This window comes from Natator depressus, chromosome 2, assembly GCF_965152275.1.
Source record: "Natator depressus isolate rNatDep1 chromosome 2, rNatDep2.hap1, whole genome shotgun sequence".
Taxonomy (NCBI): Eukaryota; Metazoa; Chordata; order Testudines; family Cheloniidae; genus Natator; species Natator depressus.
In genome coordinates this window covers 214307499-214331788 of record NC_134235.1, presented here as the reverse complement: position 1 = coordinate 214331788, position 24290 = coordinate 214307499, and the positions used below count along the sequence as shown (strand labels likewise).

Below are 24290 nucleotides of genomic sequence, written 5' to 3'. Positions count from 1 at the left end.
GTCCCCCTTTTAAAGTAGAATATATCATCCAAACATTGATTGGTTAGTACAAGATTCACATTTTACTTAAATCATACATCTACCCAATAAATGCAGATACACATGAATGTTGAAGTGTAACACTGTGAAGTCAATGGGTTTCCTCTGTGTAATTCAGGAAAAAGTCATGGTACATCCATGGTGAATATCTTAAATATCTTAAAATGCTTACTTGTTTATTAGCACATTCAATTAGCTGAAAGGAGTATGGGTTGCAAAAATGCTAACTACATGTTCATTTTTCTCCATATTCTTGGCCAAAAGCACTCTTGCTGACAATTGCACTTTTCAAACAGTCCAGCTTCATACTTAGCATTATTTATGATTAATTTCACTTTACCTTCTATTGGGGTTCTGGCTACAACATCTCATTCTTATATCTCATTCAAGACAAGAGATGCTGCCCAGACTCCGGCTTTCTGTTTTGTATGTGCTCACATCTGTGTGCACTTGAGCTGGTCAAAAGTTTTTTTGGTCAAAATGAGTTTCCAGTGAAAAATATCTTTTTGGCCAAAATCAAAACATTTTTCAAAATGTGTCTGTTTTGACAAAGTTTCATTTAGAAAATAAAATGAAACAAAGCATTTTAACCAGAGTGAAATGTCCCATTTTGATTTTTTTGAGTTCAACAGACTTTTAAAAAAACACATTGCTTTTTTATATCAAAAACGTTTTTAATGTTTTAAAAGGTCAACATCAAAATGAAACAATTTGATTTGATTGAAATGAAATGTTTTGATTGACCCCAAATATTTTTTTTTCCAAAATGTAATTTTGTGGGAAATTTTGAAATTTTTCGGTTTTGTTCTTTTGGACTGGAAACTTTTGAACTCACAGAAGTCCGATGAAAGAGAAAATCTGGTTCCTGCCCAGATGGAGTGTGCACACTGGCTGCACTAATAATTGCATGCACAGATGATTGTTTTTGTACACAAAAAGTCCATTTATCAAAACAGATTTTGTGTGTGCAAATTTTACCATCTGCACATGCTGTCTGAATTGTATCTAAAGAAGCATGAACATTTGTCTGGAATTGTCTGTCTAATCTATCACTGTTCTTATCACTGCACTATTTGAGTGCCAATGCTGATAGTTGCTCATGGTTCAGTTATCCTCCATATGTTTACAACTTCATTCTTTTCATATTTATTCCAGTATTTTAGTAGGGACTTAAGCTAAGTGCAGGAGTGCTATCCAAAAGTAGCCACAACATCAGCTGGAAACAAAAGTGTTGTACTCAAGATGAAGCTGTGTTGATATTTCACTTTTCTTCCTCCCTAAAGTCTTCATAACTCCTTCAGCAGTTTGGGACTATTAGCTATCGTATTTCACAGGATAGCATCAGTGCCTGGACATCATCTTTTCCCATCATTATATGGCAAAAACATTTGTATAGAGCTTTTCTGTACTTCAGTTCTTCCTTGATCCTCTTCTGAAGCCACAATGATGTTCATTACACAGCGTTCCCACAATTATCTTTGTCTGTTAAGGAGCTGGTTAGCAAATGCTTTCCTGGGAACCCTGAAAGACTCTTGGCCCTTAATTTCTTACAGTCTTTTTTCAGCAACTACTTAAGTCTTCTCATGTGGAGGGATTAAAAGGTTGCTTTTTCTCTCAGATTTTCATGATGACGTACAGAGGTGAGTATTTTTCACTCAGTCACTAGGTCTTTAAGCAGTATACATACCTGAGGCTCTTCTTCCGTTCATCTTCCTTCCTATCTGTTTCTCCTGTGTAATGTCACTTTCATCTCAGTTTTTTGCTAGCAGCTCATCTAGCATCAGCTGGTACATAGTAGTACAGTATCCCATTTTCAAGAGCCTGATGCTGTACATAAAAGGATGCCTTTCATACTACAGTACTCTTTTTCATCTTTGTCAGTCACTGGTTCTAGTCCAATGACCTTTTCACTTATCTTTACAATATGCCTTTTCAAAATCACAAACAATTTCTTGCCACCAGCTTACTGCCTCTTCCATTTCCACTCTTTTCCTTTGCCAGAACTGTGTCATGTCACATCTTGTCACTGGGTTGTCACCGCTTTATTGAGAACTGATCTTGCATCTCGTTTTTATTTTCATTTCACTTGTATACTACAGTGCCTATAGCATCCTCATTTAGGGTTTCGAATTCTTGGCACCATTCCTTCCAACAGAAGAGAAAACAGGGTGAGGAGATATGAAGCTAAGCCAAATGACAAAATCCTACTACAGCTAGAGTAAACACTCATTATTGTGGGATCCTTCTTAAACACCTTAGTGCCTTGCTGTATAACAAGCTCACTTTTACACGGGACAGCATTAAAATGTTTGTATCTCATGATAAAATACTTTTATTATGCTAGGTACTAAATACAGCCATGGGTTGTCAATGTACTTTGGTTTCAGTGATGAACTGCAGGGTTCATGCATCTTTAATGTCAAGAAGGAGAACACTTACTGAAGAGCTGCTCAATGTGCTGTCCATGTTACTAAACATAAAGACTCAAAAACTAATTCAGAAATGTCTGAATGCCTTAGAATATAGGGATGTTGTGAAAGCTGTGATTTCTGTCAGAGTTTGTTTGGGGAAGGACCAAAGGGAGACAAAAGTAACATTTCTCCCAGCTTTGAACAATGAGTATAAGTAGCAACAAATATATAATATGACATAGCTGGCATGCAGGTCTTTTAATTTTTTCATTTTCTTGTCAGCAACTGTTAGATTTTGGGGGAGCCTAAACAGAGCCATTGCACTTCTGGTACTAACCCTCCTTGACGACAGGCCAAATGTCAAGTGAGTCAGAACGGCTGCTATTCTCACCCTCCTCAACTCCCCATCACTATAATCTTTACTCCTGTGTATAAGATCTGAGAAGGGGAAAGCCAACACTAAACGAACAGACAAATGTGTCCCCTTATAGAAGGCCTCCAAACTAACTCCACCCAGCAGAGTTCCGGTCGGGGGAGGAGTCACTTAACCCAGTCCGTTAAGCCCCTTATCTCAGAGACTTAAATCAGAATAACCCACTTTACAGTCAGAAAAACAAGTTCCTCGGGCCTAGGTTAGACTAGTGACCTGGGGCCTGCAGCAACCAGCATGACTTCTGATGCACTGTCTAACCCCCATCAGCATCCTTTTTTTCGTATATATAACCTAGCCTCAGGGCTTGATTGTGAGCACCAAACTGTCCCTTAAAGGGATAGCACACCCTTCACACCTTGTTAAAAATGGATGGGATGTCGTTTTAGCTAGAAGTAGAGAAGCACATCATGGGAAATGCATAGAGCAGTGTTTCCCAAACTTGGGATGCCGCTTGTTCAGCGAAAGCCCCTGGCGGGCTGGGCCGGTTTGTTTACCTGCCGTGTCCGCAGGTTCGGCTGATCGTGGCTCCCACTGGCCGCGGTTCGCCGCTGCAGGCCAATAGGGGCTGTGGGAAGCAGCGCGGGCTGAGGGACATACCAGCCGCCGCTTTCCGCAGCCCCCATTGGCCTGCACCGCGAACCGCGGCCAGTGGGGAGCCGCGATCAGCCGAACCTGCAGACGCGGCAGGTAAAGAAACTGGCCTGGCCTGCCAGGGGCTTTCCCTGAACAAGAGGCGTCCCGAGTTTGGGAAACACTGGCATAGAGGATAGGTCTCTGCCCCCAGGAGATTACAAACTAGGTGCCAGATTCTGCAACTTTGCTTTCATTGAATAGCACTTATACATGCGAGCAGTCCCATTGGTGAAGTCAGTTGGGCTGCTCCCAAGAATTCATCTTGCTCTGTGTGAGTAAGTGGTGCTGATTCAGGCCCTGCATGGGTAATGGTAAGTGCACCCACACAGAACATCTGAACAAGGTCTTTACTTCACATCATCTCTTAGACAGCTTGTTATGGCTTAACAGCTCATTCCCTGGAGATGAAAAAGCAAAGGGGCAGCTCAACAGCAGAAGAGGAATTTCAGATTGACGTCTAGGGCCACCTTTTTAAAAATAGCCTCTGCTTTTGCACCAACAATTAATTGTGACTAGTTGATGCATCTGCAGATGAAATCAGGGAGAAAGTTGTCTAAATGATATCATTTGCACAGGCAGTTAACTGCCACCACATTTTTGCATCTGCAGGTGATAGAGGGCCCAAAATTATGGAGTCAAAAATATTGAGCAAGTTGAAGTCCCTTTAAATATCTGGTCATCAGTGCTGACAACATGATTCAGAAGGGGTTGATCGACTGGACAGTTCCTCAGGGAGACTGTCTTTAGCAGCAGCAACATTGTGAATGTTTCCCTTCATTTTGGTTGATATTATAGGATCAGTAAAGCCTTCAGGAATGGAAGACATACTACTGGCTGTATCCACTGGTTCAACGATGCCCCAATACGCTCCGATACTACAGATTTACTTATGACTGTGAAAATGAATATATTGTGTTTATAACACTTGTATTATTTCCCTCAGGCACAATAGGGGAAGGTTCTGACAGCCAGGCCAGAAAGAAACACTGACCAGGAACTCCTGAGGCCCACTCCCGAAAGTCACCTATGGCCTAATCCTGAACCATTGAAGTCAATAGGAGTTTTGTCATGGTCTTCAGCGAGAATAGGCTCAGGCCATTAACCTCTCTGCGTCAGATACCACATACGTTAAAAGGGGATAATAATACTGATCTGCTTCAATGGGATATTGTGGGAATGAATTAGTAAAACTATGTACGTGCTAAGTATTAAAAAGTGCATGGAATTATTATATTGACTCATTTAATTAACAGTGAAGTTATAGTCCATTATATTAATTATATATATCTATGTTTAAATACATGTGTGTGTGTCAAATAATGGCTGAAGCTATATTGTGAGGGCTGTATGTTATAGCAAATGATTCAGCGTTTGCAATAAGTTTTCAGTGTAAGCCCTATTTAACCCTTAAAGAAGCATGGATTCCATTTATTTTAAACATATGCCCAATTCAGCATGGTTCAAGAAGGATGTCCAGCCTACCTTGCAATAAAATGCCACCTCAGCGTGGTTTATAGACGATGCCTTACAGGTATGTGTTGGCTTGGAGAAGGTGTCTGGTACAGCATGATGAAGAGAACAGTACGTTCATAGCAAAAATCCCATTTTGGAGCAGCTGTACGGAGCAAATAGTGTGAAATCAATTTTAACAGTGAATATTAAGTTTTACAGCATTATCAGAAAAAGATGCTATCACTAGTCCACAGATTTTACACTATTTTGTCTTAAATAAGGGTTCAACCAATTAGACAAGAAGTTACAATTCAAGCCTTTAAAATAAATATACAAATGTAAACTCTCTCTCTCTTTCTCTTTCTCTCCTTCTCTCAAGGTTATGCTCCTGCAAACATTTGTACACGTATATATTCTATGGAACTGCTCACATGATTAATGTTAAAGCATAAATGTTTGTAGGATCAGGATCAGCTAAAATGGCACTCTTTTCCTGCACGATCTTGCACGGAGGAGGGACATATTCTGCATAAATCGGAAACCTCCATTACAATAGAAACTTCGTAAATAGAAACCACCATTACTATACATCTATGCCACAAAGACATACAAAAGGATGATACCCACAAGGACTTTAATTATCTCTTATCTGCTTGAGGTTTAGTGGTGGAGTTTGTATGGTTGAGCTGATACTATCTTTGTTTATATTCCAGCAGTGCCAGGAGGCCTCATTCAGGCCTAGAGTCCTGTTGTTCTGAGCTTTGTACAAATACATAAAAAGCCATAGTAAAGTAGGCTTCATCATCGGATTGGATCCATCTTAATTACAGAAGCCCATTTAGTTAGTATTTATAGCTGAAAAATTTAACCATTTGATGATCACATTTTAAAAATAAAATAAAGAGTATGAATTTCCCAGTTGCCCCAGGGTAGGTATATTGATGTACCTTGTGGTGCTGAGAATCAGTAGAGTATGCCAGATATATGTTTTACTGAAGAGGGCTCAGTGCCACTGATCACTATAGGATGATTGAAGCCATGTAACACAGAATTAAGCTTAGAATAATACTGTAATAAAATGTTTTTGAGAAGTTGCGTTGTATTTTCACAGTGCTCTCCTCAGCCCACGGATGCCTCCTTCCTTCTCTTTGCAAGAGTGGCTACTGGGGTGAGTTCCTGTTTGAACTCCTCTGCTTTCCACTCTTCAACAGTATCCCCAGGTAGTGGATCTTCTCCTGTATACTTTGCATTAGCAATTTTCTGCTTCACTGCACCTCCACTATGAGACAAGCTTTAAGATTTAGTGATCTTACAGCAGAGTTGAGTAACAGCACTTCCATTTCCTTTTACAAAAATTGGCATCTCTCTTGCCTTGTGAGAGCCTTAGCCACTGTCACTCAGACGACAGAGGCATCTAAACAGAAATAGCAACAGAGAAATCCAAGGAAAGAGCAACATCAGCCATTTGAACAACAGACATTTAGCTTTTGTATTTCTTCACTATCCCCTGTACATTATGGAGTAATTTTGTGCTCTACATTTGAATCTGAGCATACATCAAATTGAATCTTGGAATTATGGAAATGGTATCTCAGTTCCTGTGGGTGCATATATATTGTATATACACATCTATCTAAGTAGTGTGCATTTGGTTAAGAAGCATAATTTCATTGAAGATGAGGTCTGTCCTTCAGGTTTACAGGCACAATTTGTGCCCATGAAATGAATGATGTTCACACATCTGGGTAGCTGCAGTCTTAAGGCAGGTTTCCACAGTTCAAATGTGGGTGTAAAAATGTGGACATAAGTTGTGCCCACAAAAGGAAAGGCACCCTTCCAAAAGCTTACTCCTAACACTTGATTTTTTATGAACTGATGATTTTATTATTGATGCATTGCATAAACTGAAGAAATTCAATAAATGCACAACATAGGACAACCTACTTGTGAAATAGTAGATGTGTTGGCGGTTTGCATGACTGACAAAGTAAATGATGGAGATGTAAGTAGGACAAGTGACTGACCCCCAGAAATGTGAATCTAAATTTTAAGGCCTGTTATGTGATGCTTGACTGATGCTGCATAATCTGATGAGACGTCAGTGGACAAAAAGGTGATGTTCATCTTTTTGGTTTGGGCTCATTATGCAATTCTGGTTTAGCAGCTCTGAAACCATTTTTCATTCAAAAGAGATCTCTTCATTTCTGGGTTGGGTGGAATCTTAAATGCATAAAATCAAATACCCTGATTCTCCTCAGTCTAATTTGTTATGTCCCCTAAATGTAAGGGGAATAGTTGTCTTTCTACATAAAACATACCTCCTTCATCATCAGATTTAAGACAACCAACTATTTAATTTCTTAAGGCCCTGCAGGCATGCACACAACCAACTTACCAACCACAGTTATTATCATTAATTATTATTTGTACTGTGGTAGTGCCTAGATTATAAATCAGTGCCCCTTTGTGGTAGGTGCTGCACAGAGCCACAAGCTTGATGACAGGTGAGGAGTAGACTGGATTGTACCCACCAAATATCATTTCACATAGCGTCTTGCAAAACCTAGAGTTGGCCATGATCTCCTTGCACATAGCTTGGGTGTAATAGTAATGAAGCACTGCTAAGCAGGCTAGGCACCTTAAGAATATGCAAAGTGAAACTATTGATTAGTTAGGGACCTATCGTGTCTTCACAGGCCCATGTCAGGGCCAGTGCAAAAGCACATCACCCCAGTAAGTGTTTCAGCAGACATTGTGTCTTAAACATGCACAATGCTTTCTGGAGCTCACTGGCACACAGGGAGCACATATCTGTTGATGCAGCATGAGGTCCCCACGGCAGCTCACTAACACTGCTGAAGGGCTTAGATGTGAGGAGTAAAGCCATGGCTCAGCCTTCTCTTCTTCCCCCCATCCCTTTATGGTAGCTAGGGCTGCTATCACTATCCTATCCTTACTCTCAGTTATGTATGGGTTGCGGGATGAGGAGGAAATCTTTGGCTACAAACATTCATAATGGTTTATGTTACCACTTATACTGTGACTCCAATTTTATTTGGAAATCAGCATCATATTGACATTAAATATAGGTCCTCCATGGATTTACATAGTGATGAATGTTGTTAAATTGGCAAATTGAGATTCCATGTTTTAAGCAAAAATTATAGCCCTACTGTATAATTACATAGCACGCTTTTGTAACAATGCTAAAACTACTCTATAAGGGTCTGATCCAAAGCCCATTGAAATCAGGGGGAGTCTTTCCATTGACTTCACTAGGCTTGAGATCATGGTTACCACATAAAAATTAGCCTTAGGTACAGGTTGGAAAAGAGACGGCTAAGGGGAGATATGATTAAGGTCTATAAAATCATAACTGGTGTAAAGACAGTAGATAAGGAAGTGTTGTTTACTACTTCTCATAACACAAGAACTAGTGGTCACCAAATGAAATTAATAGGCAGCAGGTTTAAAACAAATAAAAGGAAGTATTTCTTCATACAATGCAGTCAACCTGTGGAACTCCTTGCCAGAGGATGTTGTGAAGGCCAAGACCATAACAGGGTTCAAAAAAGAACTAGATAAATTCATGGAGGATAGGTCCATCAACGTCTATTAGCCAGGATGGGCAGGAATGGCGTCGCTAGCCTCTGTTTGCCAGAAGCTGGGAATGAGTGACAGGGGATGGATCTCTTGACGATTACCTGTTCTGTTCATTCCCTCTGGGCACCAGGCACTGGCCACTGTCAGAAGACAGGATACTGGGCTAGATGGACCCTTGGTCTGACCCAGTAGAGCCATTCTTATGTTCTTATGTTCAGTGTTTACCATCCTGTCAGAGCGAAAAAAGACCGTTTTGCTGTATCGCTGACAGAACACTGTTAAATGCAAAATGTGAGAAAAGTAGAATATCTAGTCTCATTTTAAACATTGTTCTAGCTCTTTGCCTGTTATTTTAAATTTATGAATAGCTGTGTGCATAATTGTCAGTTTATGCTTGGGAAATGTCAGTTTAACGTAGGATTTATATTGCAGTATTATATGAAAACACAAGGTGGCACTGGAGGATTGTACTAATGCACTGTAATTAAGTCCCCTTGTAAATCACATCATTGTCAAAGTCAAGGAAACCATAAATTTTTACATTAAATGATATAAACCATGAAAATTGGTCATTTCTCTTTCTTCTGATTTTGGCTTCACTTCCTAAGAATTTTTAGTAAAGTTTTGTCAAAAGGGAAATGGTGAGGAGGCAGTACATAGCACAGCCATTACAAGTGTACAGCAAAGTAATCTAACAAATCGACATTCCTTTGTTTTCAAAACATGTATTTGCTAACAGTGTTGATCCTACAGCTGTCTCTTTTTGTGCCACATGCCCATACCTCAGTGATGACTGCACACAAGAAGACACATTTATTTCCTCAATAATTTATTTGCTACATTGATTGAAGCTTTCTTTCACATAGGTGTTTCCCCACCCTTAAATCACTCTAAATACAAAAGCTTTAGTCTGCATTTGGTTAAGGGGTCTTCCGGGATTCACCTGGGCTCTAAAAAGTTTTCACAACACACAGATCAATCCCAATGGTCATTCTGATATTTCACTTTTGTTCTTCATCTTTGAAAATCATTTACCCAAGAAATTCATTATTTATCTTCTTACAACATATGAAATTTGGCAACTTTCCCCATCTACATAAGGCGTGGCCCCTAACCACAATCTAATTTTTCTATTACATCTCAAGAATACTAAATATATTGCTCCAGATTCTCTCTTGGGGTAAATTTGCATAGCTCCATCAACTTCAGTGAAGCTATGCCAATTTACACCAGCCAGGGATCTAGTCCATTGCACATATTAATGTATGTAGCATGTATAATTGAAGTGTCCAATGCAATTATATTTTTGCTTATGGCAATTTGCCATAAAAAGAACATGCTGTACATAAACAAATAGAAAATATAAATGTAACTTCAAAGGCAGACTGAAAAAGAACATAGTATAGTATAACCCTATGCCAGTGTAAGGTCTGCCCGTGTGGAGTCACTTGCAGGATTGGGGCCTTAGAAAAAAGACTGCCTAACTGGAACAGTGCATGTCATGGCAAAAACTATCGGATAAGGACCTCAGTCTTGCTTCAGTTGAAGGTAATGCCAAAACTCTTATTGACTTCAATGGGAACAGGAGCTGGCCCCAAATTGTATGGGGCATACAATGCCATCAGACTTCAAAAGTATTTTGAACTTGGAAGTTACTATTCCACACACGGTTTGTATTGTAATGAAAAACTATGTCAAGTCATTTTATGACTACAGAAGAAATAGTTCAATGAAATAACTCATCATTCAAGTGCCGTACATCATGTGCTGTCTGTTGAGTTAGCAGCAAAATCAGGATGCAGTAGGTGGAACTTAGTTCACCAACTCATCATACAGTAAAACAATTAAAAAAACCATGGAGTCTGAGTTTCTCATGCTATTTAGTATAAGGGCCATTTCCCCTTACCTGTACACACCAGTGATTGTACTAAACATGAAGGAGATTGACAGATGAACCATGCACTTAGTCTGTTCCCTAAAATATCTTTGTTCCTTTATTAGAGGCTCCCCTAAGAAAAAATTATCTTAAATGACTACTGGAGCAATTCTATTAGTTTACAGATCTGAATATTAACTTAGTAGCTGGCACAAAACAGTTCCTTTGCATATGTTAACAGTTGTATCATTAAACATGGGAACTGAGGCTGTTTGTTGCTCTACATAGAATGTGTGGCCTCTGTTCAATTCCCAGTGAGAAAGGGATCACATGACAAAAACCAGCACTAGTTTTCAGTCTTGCTCTCATGTGGATGGTCAAAAAGACAAGGACGGGATGGGCTTGAAGAATGATCTGTCCTCTCACCTCTCAAGATGGTTGTTTCAGAACAGAGCTAAGTAACACTGATGGGGCAAAAAGTGGAAACTTGCCCGGCTTTGTCTTTACTGTGCCTGTTTTGTAGATAAACAGGCAACTTCTGTCCCCAGGTTTGTAAGCCCAGCGCTATTCCTGAGCATGAGGAATTCCCGTGAAAAGTAATAAGAAGGAATGACAGAAAGAAAGACACTATAAGAGTTCTCCCCAATTATAGTAATATCAGGACAGGAAGCTTATTCTTCCATATGGTATGAATGGATGGCACTTGACCACATTCTTTGGGAAAAATCTGACATTATGGGCTATACTGTACTACTTAGGCACTACCCCCAGCAAGTACGGGCCAGAGCTGTGCCACCCTAACCTCAGGGAGGGATTTTGCCTCAGAGGGATACAATCTGTTCCCCAGCTCTCCACTGCTCAGTTACTCTCTATGGAGCAGCCTTCTCAATGGGGCATGCCTGGCCTGCTCCATGGATTGATATAGTGCAACACAGCACCTCCCCCCAACCATTATGAGGCAATGTGCACTCCATGTAGTACATGGGAGGAATAGTTCTTGCCCTCCCCCAAGTTCAGGGACTGTGATTTTCCTTAGCCATTGTATGGGGCATGCAAGGGCCACAAGGGATGGCTTCTCAACCTTTCTACTCTCCCTGTGCAGTCACATGAAACCCCAGAGACAGCTGGACCTGTTGATTCTCCCCTACTTTAATTCCTTCTGTAGTGCAATTTAACGCCTTACAGCTTCCTAACTGGTGCTATTCCTAACTGGTGCTATTGCTAACCACGGTTGTGGTTTTTGCACACACACTTTAAACAGAACTTTTGTTACCAAGTTTTCTGTCTTCAACACATTTGGTCTCTGGGGAGTTATCACTTAATAATCTCTAGCGTAACCATCCTGAAGGATCCCAGTACCTGGATATTAATTAAGAGGTTCACTTAGACAGACTTTTTTTGTTTGTTTGTTGTTGAAATCTTATTCTGTCTTTAGGAAAATCACTCAAGTCTTTGTATTTTCTGGACAGACTATGCTCACTACACACTTCCTTCCCATTACTTTTCTTTACGGTATTTCCTGGTTTTCTTGTGGGTGTAATTAAAACTATTGTATCTTTCAGATAGCCACAGTATAACACTTCAAAGATCTAATAAATGAAATATCTGTGAAATGTAAATACTAAGATTTATTACACAAATTACAGTTTAGAAAAAAAGGCCTCCCATGTCAAGAAGATTAAAAAGCTCTTTTACTTATTTTTATTCATGATCTTGACAATTATTTTTTCTCCTTGAGTTCAATGGTCTTGTTATTAAGCAACTGCTGAGCATAATCCTTGTTGTAAAGAAGTATACACATATAAATATACAAATTGCATTCCACTGAACTCAAGCTCACTGCTCAAGATTCTGATCATATACACAAGTGCAAATCTGGAATAACTCCACTGAAGTCCATAGAATCATACCAGATTTACACTAGCATAACTGCTATGAGACTCTGGTGCACCTTTGTACACTACAATCTACTCCATTCACAAGCTACTGAGAGCCAGCCACAGCTCCCACTGATGGCATGCCTCCTATTGAATTCAGTAGGAACTGGATCAGGTCCTGAAGCAGAAGGGGAAATTATAAAAATGTATCTCAGGAATTCAAGTCTTCTCTGTGGAAGTGGTTAAAATGTCTTTGTATTTTTATATAGAATGTAGCAAAGTGTCACTTGAATGGTGTCTCTGGCTGTAATCACTTATAGGTCAATGGAATAAAAAAACCCCTCACAACCATTTTTTATGAAAAGAAATACAATTACTGCAATAAAATCAAATCCTGACCTTGCAAGATTATATAAATAAAATGTAAACAAAGAATGAAGACAAGGAACTCAGTTTGTACAATAATTATAAAAACTTGGTGAAAATACGCACAGTTCCATGGAACAACAACAACAAAAAATCTATTAAATATGTGAAAGGGGTCTGTTTTAAATGGACCAGAGCATGGACATTCAGAGTTCATTTCAATGGGACTATTCGCATGAGTGACGTGAACAGGATTTGTCCCCATATACTCTGTAGTGCAAACACACAGAGGCAATGAAGCTAACGGGAGGCCACAATCTGTCTTTGTTGTGCATACAAAACACCAATTGTATTCTTCAGTAGTTCAGCATGCAAACTGATAGAAAGATAAAGACTGTTTTGGTTTTTCATTTCAAGACAGCCACCTTGATATACTAATATAGCTTTTAAAGAGATGGAGCAAAACTTCCATTGACTTTAATAAGAGCAGGATTTCACCCATGGGCACTAAGTGTAACTCTGGATCCTAAATAAGCTGAACTTTGGGGAAAATTTAGATCAGGTCCAGATCCTCTTCTGTGTAAATCTCTGTAAGCTCCATTGATGCCAGTGGAGATATGTCCATTTACACAAGGTCAGAATCTGGCCTCAGGCTCTGACCTCTGGCCCTCCTCTATTTTTTTTCCGGTGCATAGGTGTTTCCTTTATTTTTATTTTTGCAATGCTGCTTGACAGAAGAAAATAATCATTTGTGTGAGTTTTGTCATGAGGAACTGAGATCTACTTAGTATATACATTTCTTACACACTTATGCACATGAAATATAGTTTGCACAGCCAGCAGGTATGTTTAGGACAATACCTTGATAGTTATTATTAAATTATTATTGTGATTTTCTTCTAATACCAAAAGTAATTGAACTACATGACTATATGGACTAATCACTTGCCATTGTTTTAGCATTCTTTTTGATCTATTTGAGTCTTCTAAAACTATTTTTGTAATATCCACCCTTATAAACCCTTAAATTGGGATTTTTAATGGGAAAAACTCAGTGACTGAGAGACTGTCCTTTTCCTCGAACTGTTCTGCTAAGGACCACTTTATTAAACAGCATACAAATGGCTGCAATTAAAATGCTCTTTTGAAAAAATCCAATACTCCACCCAGGCTGCAGTACTCATATTATATAGACTCACATAAAAGTCAAATTATTTTGTAAAAAGTCACTTGTAGTTAATGTCAGATACTCAATAGCATCACATTTCATATGAAAAATGTCACGTGTGCATATAACAGGAATCCTTTGGAACATTTTGTTTTTTTAAATCAATCACAGCCAGCTTCCTACTTGCTTCTTTAGCATGCTGTTTTCCTTCCATCAACCCCTCTTTGCCAACAATATAGATAAGTGACATTAGAAACAGCCTTTCTGAAGTAAAGCCCAATTCTACTCCAACTGAAGTCAATGCCAAAATTGCCATTGACTTCACTGGAAGCTGGTTTGGATGAACAGCACCTGATCCAAAGTGGATTGAGGAGAGTCTTTCTATTGACTTCAGTGTGCTCTGGATCAGGCTCAGCATGTGTAGAAGAGAAGCCATTTCTTTCAAAAGTATATACAGCCAAAACCTCTCTCTTGTCCCTGTGATTAGACAACTACCCAGGAGTAGCCAGGAAGTGGAAAAGCGCATTCAGGGCCAGATCCTGCCCTTCTTATTCAGGCAAGACTTTCATTTAATTCACTCAGGGTGACATCCTGGCCCTGTTGAAGTCAATAGGAGTTTTGCCATTGATTGCAATGGGACCAGAATGTCACCCTCGGGCTTTTACCTGGATCAGGACTGTGGGATTGGGCCCTCCAGTGTAATATCCTCTTAATGTGCCTGATTTAACACACATAAAGAAGAGTCGTCCTCCTAGGAACCCCTTTCAGATTTCCTTGGTGCCCAAGCACGCTGGACAGAACGTGGCATGTCCGTCAGTGCTGGGCAGATGCTCAAAGAGCACAGACATGGTCACTAAGGCTCATAACCCCTTTCCTGGGGTCTGATCCAGGGAGATGCTGAGCTCCCTGATCTCCCATTTACTTAAGATATGGGAACAGATCCTTTGACAGTAAGTCTTAGTACATGCGATCTCTGGACATATCAATGCCCAGAATCCTCTTCCACAGCTCACAGCTATCTGACATCAGAATTTGTGGCCAAACACTTGGCCAAACTGAAAGGATCCTATGGATCTTTTCTGCCTTCTCTACAAGTCCGTTCTCCCTCTTATTGAGCTCCTAGACCTGCAAATGAGAGACAGAGGGCTAGATTCTGCCCCCTTGGTCACAATGAGTAATATTTTACTCTGTGAGTCGCCCCATTGAAAGCAGGGGGATTTATTTGCAGGGTCAGTTACTACTCAACTCAGGGTCAGGTTTCAGTGGTGGCCGTGTTAGTCTGTATCAGAAAAAATAAAAAGAAGAAGAAGAAAAAAAGGGGGAGTCCTTGTGGCACCTTAGAGACTAACAAATTTATTTGGGCAGAAGCTTACTGCTCAGTAGTCATACTACTGCTAACACTGGGAGAGCGGTGGAACCTGGCCCAAGGCAAGGGTGGGGGTTATAGGATGTGTTCTTACAACAGTAACTGGTTAGAGGCTGGGTGTGTGGGATGAAGCTCCTGCAGTAGAAGGCCGCACAATGGCGGTGCTAGTTCCAGTTGCCAAAGGGGCAGCGGTTTGCTTTGGGGTAGGAAGATTATGTGGCTATTGATCACCTGGGACTGTTTCCCTCCTACAATTTCATCCCTGTTGGGGAAGGTGGCCAGGGAGCTAGCTAGTCCAATGAATCTCTTCATCATTATTCATGTATATTACAGTAGCCTCTTGACCAGAAACCCAAGCCAGGTCTGGGCTACCCTGTGATGGGAACAGTTTCTGAAGTGGCAGAATATTGGGGTGATTTCTTCCAGGCTGCAAGCTTCATCGTCGATAACCAGAGAACCCTACATACACGGGGGCAGCTGAGGCTGGAACAGGGACCTCAGACGCCTTGAGGCGTCCAGCCTGTGGGTATCGTGAGGAAAGGACATTGTGCCTTACTGGCAGCGTTTATCTCAAAGCACTAATCACAAATCACCTTTTTATGGCCATGTTCCAAACGCAGCCCCCCCGAGTTTACACAACATTTTGCAGATCAGAATGGAGCCGTCGGGTTGCGGTATTAATCAGCGGGACGTGCTGGGGTGGGGAGCAGCAGGTATCTGGCAGGACAGCTGGAGCCCTGGCTTTTCCAGCCGACCATGCAGACAGGCTGGCTCTTGGTTTCCCTTTTGTCAAACGCTAAATCAAGAGCTTCGGCACGCGACCTTTGGCAACACACCCGGAGAAGGCCGAGGGCTTGGCTAGGGTTCTCCGGAGAAAACAATGCCCCTCCCCGCATTTCAGAGGACCGGGTGACATTTTTAAATAGCCCCCACCCCGTTTTTTTTGTCCCAAGACAAAGCCCCGTGGGACGATCGCTGCACAGAAGAAGGCAGACAAGGGCGATCAGACCTCGCTCCTAAGTCATGCCAGTTAGCAGCACCGCGGTGGGTAGCGGGGAGCCAGGCTTCCCAGCTCAGCCCAGAGGGGCTGCAGCGCCCGGGGCTGCTCCCGGCGCCCCCTAACGAGGAAACCCTCCATTAAATCCAAGAGGCTGGTGGGCGGCTCCCCCAGCACCTGTAACCCACCTCTTCGCCTGGCTTAGCCTGTCCACGCCGCCTGTCTGCGGTCACCCCACGCCCCGGCTCGCTGGAATTCGTCAGCCGGAAACGATCCACAGAACGAATCGTACCATTCAAGGGGGGTTGTGTGTGTGTGTGTGTGTGTGTGTGTGTCGGGGTGGGGGGAAGCCAGCGGCTGAACAATTCTTTATTGGCGTGGGATATTAATTGCTGCTGAAGGGGAAACAAATAGTCTCCTGGTGCTAATGCCGTTAGAAGGGCCGGCAGGCAGCGGCGTGTCCTGGCCGGGACCGAGGAGCCCGGGAGAGCCCCCTGGTGGCAGGGCAGGGCCAGGCACAGCGCCTTGGGCGGGCTCTGATTCGCCGCCCGCTTTGGAGGGACTGATGGGATGCTGCTAAACTCGCCTTTCTCTCCCCCCAGCAGGGACTCTCGGACAGTCCGCGGCTCAGACGCTTTATTTTAAAGACGCGATCGGCCAAGGTCTTTACAGCTAGGTTTGATCAGGAGTGAAACAGCCTCGTGCCCCCCCCCCCGCACCCTTCCCCCCCTGAGCTCCAGCCAACAAGTCCCGTGTAACCGAGACAAACAGCCGGGAAGGCTTCGCAGCGCGGCGGCCGCGGCGCCTGGCTGCCAGACGGGAGCTGGCGGTCCCGGCAGCCTCTCGCTTCTCCCCCTTGTAAGTTTCCTGCGACGGGGATCGAGTCGGGTCCCAGCCAGCGGCGTCTCCCTTCCCGCACGCTGGATTCACGGCGGCACCTGCTTCCACGGGACATCGACGAGCGTGACATGGAGAGGCGACGCGAAGGGGACCCCCGGTTCCTAGGAGGCTGCCAGCCCCTGTAGGTTTACATGGAGCATTCCTGGCGCGCCCTGGCTGCGGTCGGACCCTACAGGCAGTACGTATGGAGAGCAGCGCCGGGGCCCCGGCTTGCCCCAGGATGCGGTCCTCCGGGGGGCTAACTGGGGAGGGGGACACCCGCTTAGCCACATGTCTTCGGGCGACCTGCGGCACGCTCGGCTCGGGGCAAAGCCAGGCACGAGTGAGCAGGGGCAGAGTCAAGGCAGCTGCTTTCTTTAAAGTGGGCGGGTGGGCGCGTGTTTGGCTTGAACAGAGCCCGGTCGGGAGGCGAATCGCGTTGCCCTGATCGTAAGCGTCTAGGCGCCTCCTAGGTCCCCAATCCTGGGAGCTCCTGCCCCCCCTTTCCCTCCCTTCTCCAGCCTGCTGCTGCGTGGCGGTGGCGGTGAACTAGCAGCCGGCTGGAGCCCGGATCCTCCTGATATAAGACAGCCGGGCAGGTCTGGCAGCCAGTGGCACCAAAGACTCCTGCCCAGCAAGGGTGCGCTCCAGCCACCTCCCTCGCCAAAGGGCTCCGCTCCCAGGAGCGCCAGCCCCAGCAGCGCGCCAGCCAACCCCGGACCATGCGATCATTTGGCTCTGACGCTGGATTAACTCGATTTTAATCGTTATTTGTCCCCCACCCCTCCGCCTCTCCCTCCTGCTTCCCCCGCCCCCTCTTCCTCTCTTCCCCCCCTTGCCTCGAAGTCTAACCTTGTCTTGTGGTCATGGGGTCTATAATTTCATTTTTGTCTAGGCTGGTGAGAGCTCTGCTTGTTCTGTAAAGTGGATGTCAGGTGGATCTATGGTCTCGAAGGAACAAAGAGCAAACGAAGGGAAAGCCGCGGAAGTTTGAGCCGGGAGGATGCAGGCTGTGTATTGGTACGCGGTGCTTCTGCTGCAGCCTACTCTCTACCTGGTAAGTTTCAGAGGTCCTCTTATCTTGGGGGGGGGGGGGGGGGAAGCGGAGGGGGAGAGGGAATCGGGCATCACAGAAAAAAACAACCAACCAAAACTCATCACCCCACTCGGATCTCGGGCGGGAGCTCTCGGTTCCAACCGCGTTGTCAGGTTCCGGGGCTATTTCTGCTTTACTTTCCCTGCGTGTGTGAGTGTAAAGCCTGTAGGGTTTGTGCTGGGGCTGCAGCTGCACCTGCCGGCGACTTTCTGCTGGCGGGGGGGCTTGTGACACTAACCAGGAGGGGGAACATCTGCGCCGTCTCGCTTTGACAGCTTTCCCCCGGTGGTTTGGGGGGGGGGGGGAGGGAGTAGGGGTCTGTAACTTTCTCTCCGGATTGAAGTGTAGCTTCCAGAGCAGCCGATTCGTTCAGAGGACAAGTGTATGCGCTGCAGGATACTCAGAAAGTGTATAAAGCAGGCGGGGAATCATCGCCCCAGAACACGCCCCAAATAGGTAACGGCTCTAAAAAACATCATTTCCCCACACCCAGGAAGGTAATAAAAGCTCAGGCTTTCTATTCCGAATGCACATTTTCCGGGGCACGTTTCCCCCGTGCCTCTTCTCTGAAGGGTGTGCTTTGAAATACCCTCTCAGCGTGTCTTCCTCGCTCATTCTGTACGGTAGGCAGGTTCTTGTTTACTACTTGTTACTGCTGCTAGAACCCCTTCCGGGTGGGGATCACTGTCACCGAGCCACAACAGAAGACATTCCTTTGGCAATTGAATACAGTACCGTCGTGTAAACACTCAGTGACAAGCGCAGCTAGTGTTTTCTGTATGAGGTGTCATTGACTTCCGTAGCAAATCCCCTTTAAGATTACCAGGGGAACACAAGTAAGCAGGAGTGTTATCGCCTTTAACGCACACTTTACTCCCTATATAATCACAAAGAACAAAGCAGGGTAGACGGCATGTCTTCAGTTCGCATCCTTTCCTTCCTATGGTGCATAGCAGGCAAATCAAGCTCTGGGGATCCGTTCTCGGGTCGGAAAAGCAGTTGAAGCTGCTTCTAGGCTCAGGCTGGGTGAAAAGAAGGAAGAGCTGCAACCACTTAAGTGTATTTTCATAGCTGCACACTTAATGTTCAGATTGGACGAGAGGTGTCTTTAACCGGTCACAGGTTCAATGCAAGGGTTCCGGGCTGCTTTTCTGTGCGCTGCTTCCTACCCTTGCAGCATGTGTCCGCCGGAGGGCGCTGCGCGTCAGCCTCAGCCCAGCCCGGGGCACGTTGGGGGTAAGCAGGTCAGCAGAGGGGCACAGCTGAGAACGCACACGTCTGTGTGGCGCCTGCCCGGACACCCTCCCCAAATGAACAGCAGCAAGTCAAGAGGCATAGCTTAGAAAAGTGAAACCACCCCAGCTGGTCTCCTTCCTCCGCAGGAGGAAGCAGACAGCGGGGTGTAGAAGGAGGCAGGTCTGGAAGCTTAGAAACGGGAAATGGATAAGGCGGACTATGATGTAAAACGTAGACATGACAACTATAGTAGACGAGAGGGATGCTCGGGTACCGCTCAGCTAACCCGAGGCAGGACTCGAACACACACACTCCCGACACGATTCACGCCCCTCGCGTCACAGGTCGGCGGCACATCTGCAGCAAACGTTGCTACTTTCCGTGAATTTTATAGCATATGGCAAATAATCTATCAAACCCAGGCGCGAGATCGATCCGTTGTGCTACATTTTGAATGTGTTTGCTGGTAGTTAAACTGTTTTGCACTCATTACAACAACAGTGCTGGATTTATTCTAACGCGCCGCAGTCTGAACAACAAGCGCATTAATTCTCCTTTAATTGTAAACTGGGAGCATTTGAAAACCATTCAGTGTGCAAATTATGCTGATTCAATTACCGTTTAGTTACAGACTTCATTACCTGAATGCCTTTTTTTTTTTGCAGGGCTTGGCATTACAGAGGGAAGGACACAATTTTCCAATCTCCCTCAAAACAATGCAAAAATATGATACAATAAAATAGAGAATAAAAGACAATTTAGGGGGAGGGGACACTCTTCAGCCGGGTTGCATCTTCTGCCAAAACACTCAGGGAAAAAATAAATCCAAAGGATTTTCCCCCTCTAACCAGATACTTATTTCTATCATGTCTATAAATGTCTTTATACATTGATTCCAACATCTTGCTATAGATTTAACCTGTTTTATGAGGGGCTTTAAAAGTTCGAATTAGGCCCTCATGTAATAACAATCGGATAGTAGCAATGAAGCAGGACGTTTTGATTAAAACTTTAATGCAGTGTCAGGAACCAGCAAGATGCAACGTTGTGCTATGCCTCTCCCTTGTGTGTGTACGTGTGCGTGTGTATAAGCCTTACACAAACGCATACAACTGCATAGAGCAGTTACAACCAGGATTTAAATGTTCAGCCCCCAGCCATTTAGGATGTGAAAACAACTACATTCGGATTCTTACGTAGTTTGTTTAAAGTGCAGGGCGGATTTTTGGGGAAGGGTCGTATAGGGAAAAGAGTCTCCTTACATCTAAAACAGACAATACCCAATGACAGTGTACTTATCAAGCTTGGGCTGCACCAAGTTAAACAAATATAAATATTTGCCAGCCTGGACTTCAGCTCAAGCCAGTGTTCTCCCTCTTCTCCCCCCACCCCCCGCCGTTTCCAATGAAGTCTTGTAAAGTGCAGTTCTGTTTTTATGGAGATATATAACCAATATTCCATCCGGCCTTATGTCAAATTTATAGAGGTCACTGCTGATACAGATAAATCTTAATGAATAGGAATTTCAGGTGGAGACTTTCCTTGCGAAAACGGTTTCATAAATAAGGGGATACTCCAGATTTGAACAGACATATGTTTCTCTCTCTGTTTTGTACTATATTTCTGTACAAAAAGGTGAATTGCTTGATATGGTTAGATTTGATTTGCACAGTAGATGCGTTTCCTTTGGCCTAAAGGAGTACCTTTTTGGTGGAATTAGGATTTAGTCTTTAAGGGCACACGTTTCCTGTTTCCCCAGTCTGGAGGATATGATATGAGGCACATTGCAGTACAGGAAGTATTTAAATGCTACACTATTAGCCACGATTTTAACTAGCGAGCCTCAGGTTCACATTGTTCGTTCGAAAGCTTCTAGTTGCAATTTTCTGATTAAAGTTTTCTTAACTGATAGTGCTGCATCAAAACTCAAAATCGCCCCTGACCTATCACTAAATATAACTCAAGAAAGAAAACATCACGCATATATGTAGTCTTAGCACTTCTTAATTTTGAATGATATATATTAAAAGGGCATTTTAGCTTTACCATAATTGCTAAATAAAAAGCTTATTCTCATTTAATTCCTGCACACTTCCAATATGATGGAATAGAATAATAAAAGTCTAGTCAGACACTTTGTACTGAGTTGAAGCAACATGCTGTAGAAGTAGCGAAAAACAGATGGTTCTTGGCAAAGAGATCCTAAGTGGACTTATTTCTCAAGGATGGGCCAAAGAGAGGGGTCGTACCATTTCCACACAAATTGCTAAAGCAATCCACTGTAAGAGTGCAAACGACTGGAGTTGGTGATCACGGCGCAAGTATATCCACGGGAATGTTACATTCCAAATGGAATAACAACTTAATTATTATTAATAACTGGATTAGTGCTGGAAATGACCCACCTTGATTATCATGCGCATTATAAAGAGAGGTTTCAAAGAGGGATGGGCTATTACCAGCAGGAGAGTGAGTTTGTATGTGTGTCTGTGTGTGTGTGTGTGTGTGTGGGGGGGGAAGAGTGAGAAAACCTTGATTTGTGCTGGAAATGGCCTTCCTTGATGATCACTTGATGATCACTTTAGATAAGCTGTTAGCAGCAGGACAGTGGGGTGGGAGGAAGTTTTGTTTCATGGTCTCTGTGTGTATATAATGTCTTCTGCAGTTTCCACGATATGCTATGCATCCGATGAAGTGAGCTGTAGCTCACGAAAGCTCATGCTCAAATAAACTGGTTAGTCTCTAAGGTGCCACAAGTACTCCTTTTCTTTTTTCTTTTTACGAATACAGACTAACACGGCTGTTACTCTGAAACTTAATTCCTGTGCAGCAGTTAAAGGAAACACGATTGATTTGATAAAGTAAGATGACAAGCATAATTTCACACAATCAGCCTTTTAGAAGGCTTGCATGCAGGCAGTTAAACCATTCCTACTGGAAAATCTTTTTGTCATTCGGCGGTAGAATGATGTACATTCTTCCTGGAAATCTCAAACAGTGAAGGCGAAGTGTCTGTTGGTCGCAGGTTTCTATATACCTGTTTTCACAATGCACATCTGGATAGACGATCCGAGTTCGATTGTTTTATTGTGAACTTCCAGTGCTTTATATTAAACGAACAGGGTGTATTTGTTTCACTCCCTGGGTAAAAGTGACCCATATTCACTGCCTAGTTCTCATCTGGCAAGAGTAGCTGGTGGAGTGCTAAATACAATAGCGGCGCTGCGGTGGAGGTTGCTGGGAAAGGGAAGCGTATTGTCGCCTTTGCCAAGCTAAAAATGAAGTTACTCGCTACTGTTTTTTCTGTAAACTAAGCTTTATACTATTTTTGGTGGCCTTTGCGTTTTCCATATATTAAAAGTTACATAGCAAAAGATTTAAATTAACTTAAGCAGGCACCACCTTTGGGGAGAATTTTCTGGTCCAGAGCAGGAAGAAAACACTGGTAAATAGCTTGTTTGATGGGAATTCTTATCAGGATGGCACTTGTAAAAAAGAGAACTTGTGGCACCTTAGAGACGAAGAAATTTATTTGAGCACAAGCTTTCGTGGGAAGTGAGCTGTAGCTCACGAAAGCTTGTGCTCAGATAAATTGGTTAGTCTCTAAGGTGCCACAAGTCCTCCTTTTCTTTTTGTGGATACAGACGAACACGGCTGTTACTCTGAAACCTTAAAAAAGAGAGGAGATCCTGGCTTTCGCAAGACAAAGGTTCGCAGAAACCATTTATTCTGAGGAATGATTACGCTTGCAAATGGTTTTCAAAATGTACTGCTAGTTTGTCCTTCGGTGCTTCACCGGGTTTTTAAAATCATTCCCCAACATTACTGAAGTTTGGGGGTCTTCCGATAATCCGAGTGTAGCTTTCCTGGTGCAGATCGGCTGTTTAAAATTGTCCTCGGTGTACGTTATTTTCGGAGGGGGAGAAAACATGAACTGAATGGTTACAGAGTTTGTGTACCTCTCTGATTTCTATATGTGTCGCATTGTTTGCGGTCATTTCTGCCGGTTTAGTGAGAGCAATTGTTGCTGTGAAAGAAGATGTGGCTGTGAAAACAGGATGATTTTTAAGATAGGTCCTGATGTCCTACTTTTCCAAACATTTCTCTAGGCTGCGAAGGAAAAAAAAAAGATAGGCAGCATTGTCCCGCAATAACCACTCTACAATATTTTCAAAGGGGTATTTTGAGCTGAAAGCACCTGGGTATTGCTTTTTCAAATAAGCAATTTTCTGCCTTTGGTTTATTTGATGGGGGACGGGGGTGGGAGGGTGAGCAGAGGATTGGGAATGTTTCTTAGTGAGTTCACATCATCTTGAACTAGACTCTTTTCGTTTTCAAATGGCGTTTAAATACCTAAAATGCTGTCTTTTATATAGAATAGCTCCTCCCTGGAAGACACTGCACTCTGATTGCGATGGGAACTGGCTTGCTTGCAGTTGGCAGGTTTCCTAGTAAGTGAAGAATGGTGATTTCTGTCCAGGGCTTAAGTTCCTAACTCGTGAAGAGGCATGTGCAGCAGGTAGAAGTTTAAGGAGGTTTTCTCTGCACTTAAAAGTCCCTTTTGCATAGTTCTTAGCACACAGCTAACTCTTTTCAATCGCGGAGGGAAGCAGTTTGGAACAGCTTTCGCCTTTTAGGAAAGGCACCTGAATGTAACCCAATATCCCCGCCTCCGTGTGATTAGCCAAGTCAGTAGCTAGAGGTATCCATTTTAAGCTCCTTAATATTTCCCTGTCCCTCTAAACCGCCATTTTAATTAATAAAAAGACAATTTCCCCAGTAAATTCGAAATTGCAGAGAAGCTGGTTAGCAAATCAATTGCTCGGAATAAACAGCGCCTTGAGAAAATGACTCCATG

General features: G+C 43.2%; 1 protein-coding gene and 1 long non-coding RNA gene across 3 annotated transcripts in view; one reads left to right on the top strand and one right to left on the bottom strand.

Moving 5' to 3' along the window:
* Window positions 1-912: 912 nt before the first annotated feature.
* Window positions 913-16912, bottom strand: LOC141983118 (uncharacterized). Its single transcript, XR_012638303.1, has 3 exons — window positions 16410-16912; window positions 4999-5131; window positions 913-2184 (listed from the first exon to the last, which is right to left on the bottom strand). It is a non-coding gene; the product is annotated as an uncharacterized LOC141983118 (long non-coding RNA).
* NXPH1 (neurexophilin 1) overlaps window positions 16561-24290 on the top strand; it is a 167638-nt gene continuing 159908 nt past the window's right edge. Inside the window, exons 1-2 of one of the 2 annotated variants that reach the window (XM_074945853.1) lie at window positions 16561-17242; window positions 17996-18157. In XM_074945853.1, the coding sequence (XP_074801954.1) occupies window positions 18104-18157 (54 nt within the window). In that variant the 5' untranslated portion in view covers window positions 16561-17242; window positions 17996-18103. Of the gene's footprint in view, window positions 17300-17995; window positions 18158-24290 lie in introns of both variants that reach the window. The other variant, XM_074945852.1, reaches the window with a different exon arrangement.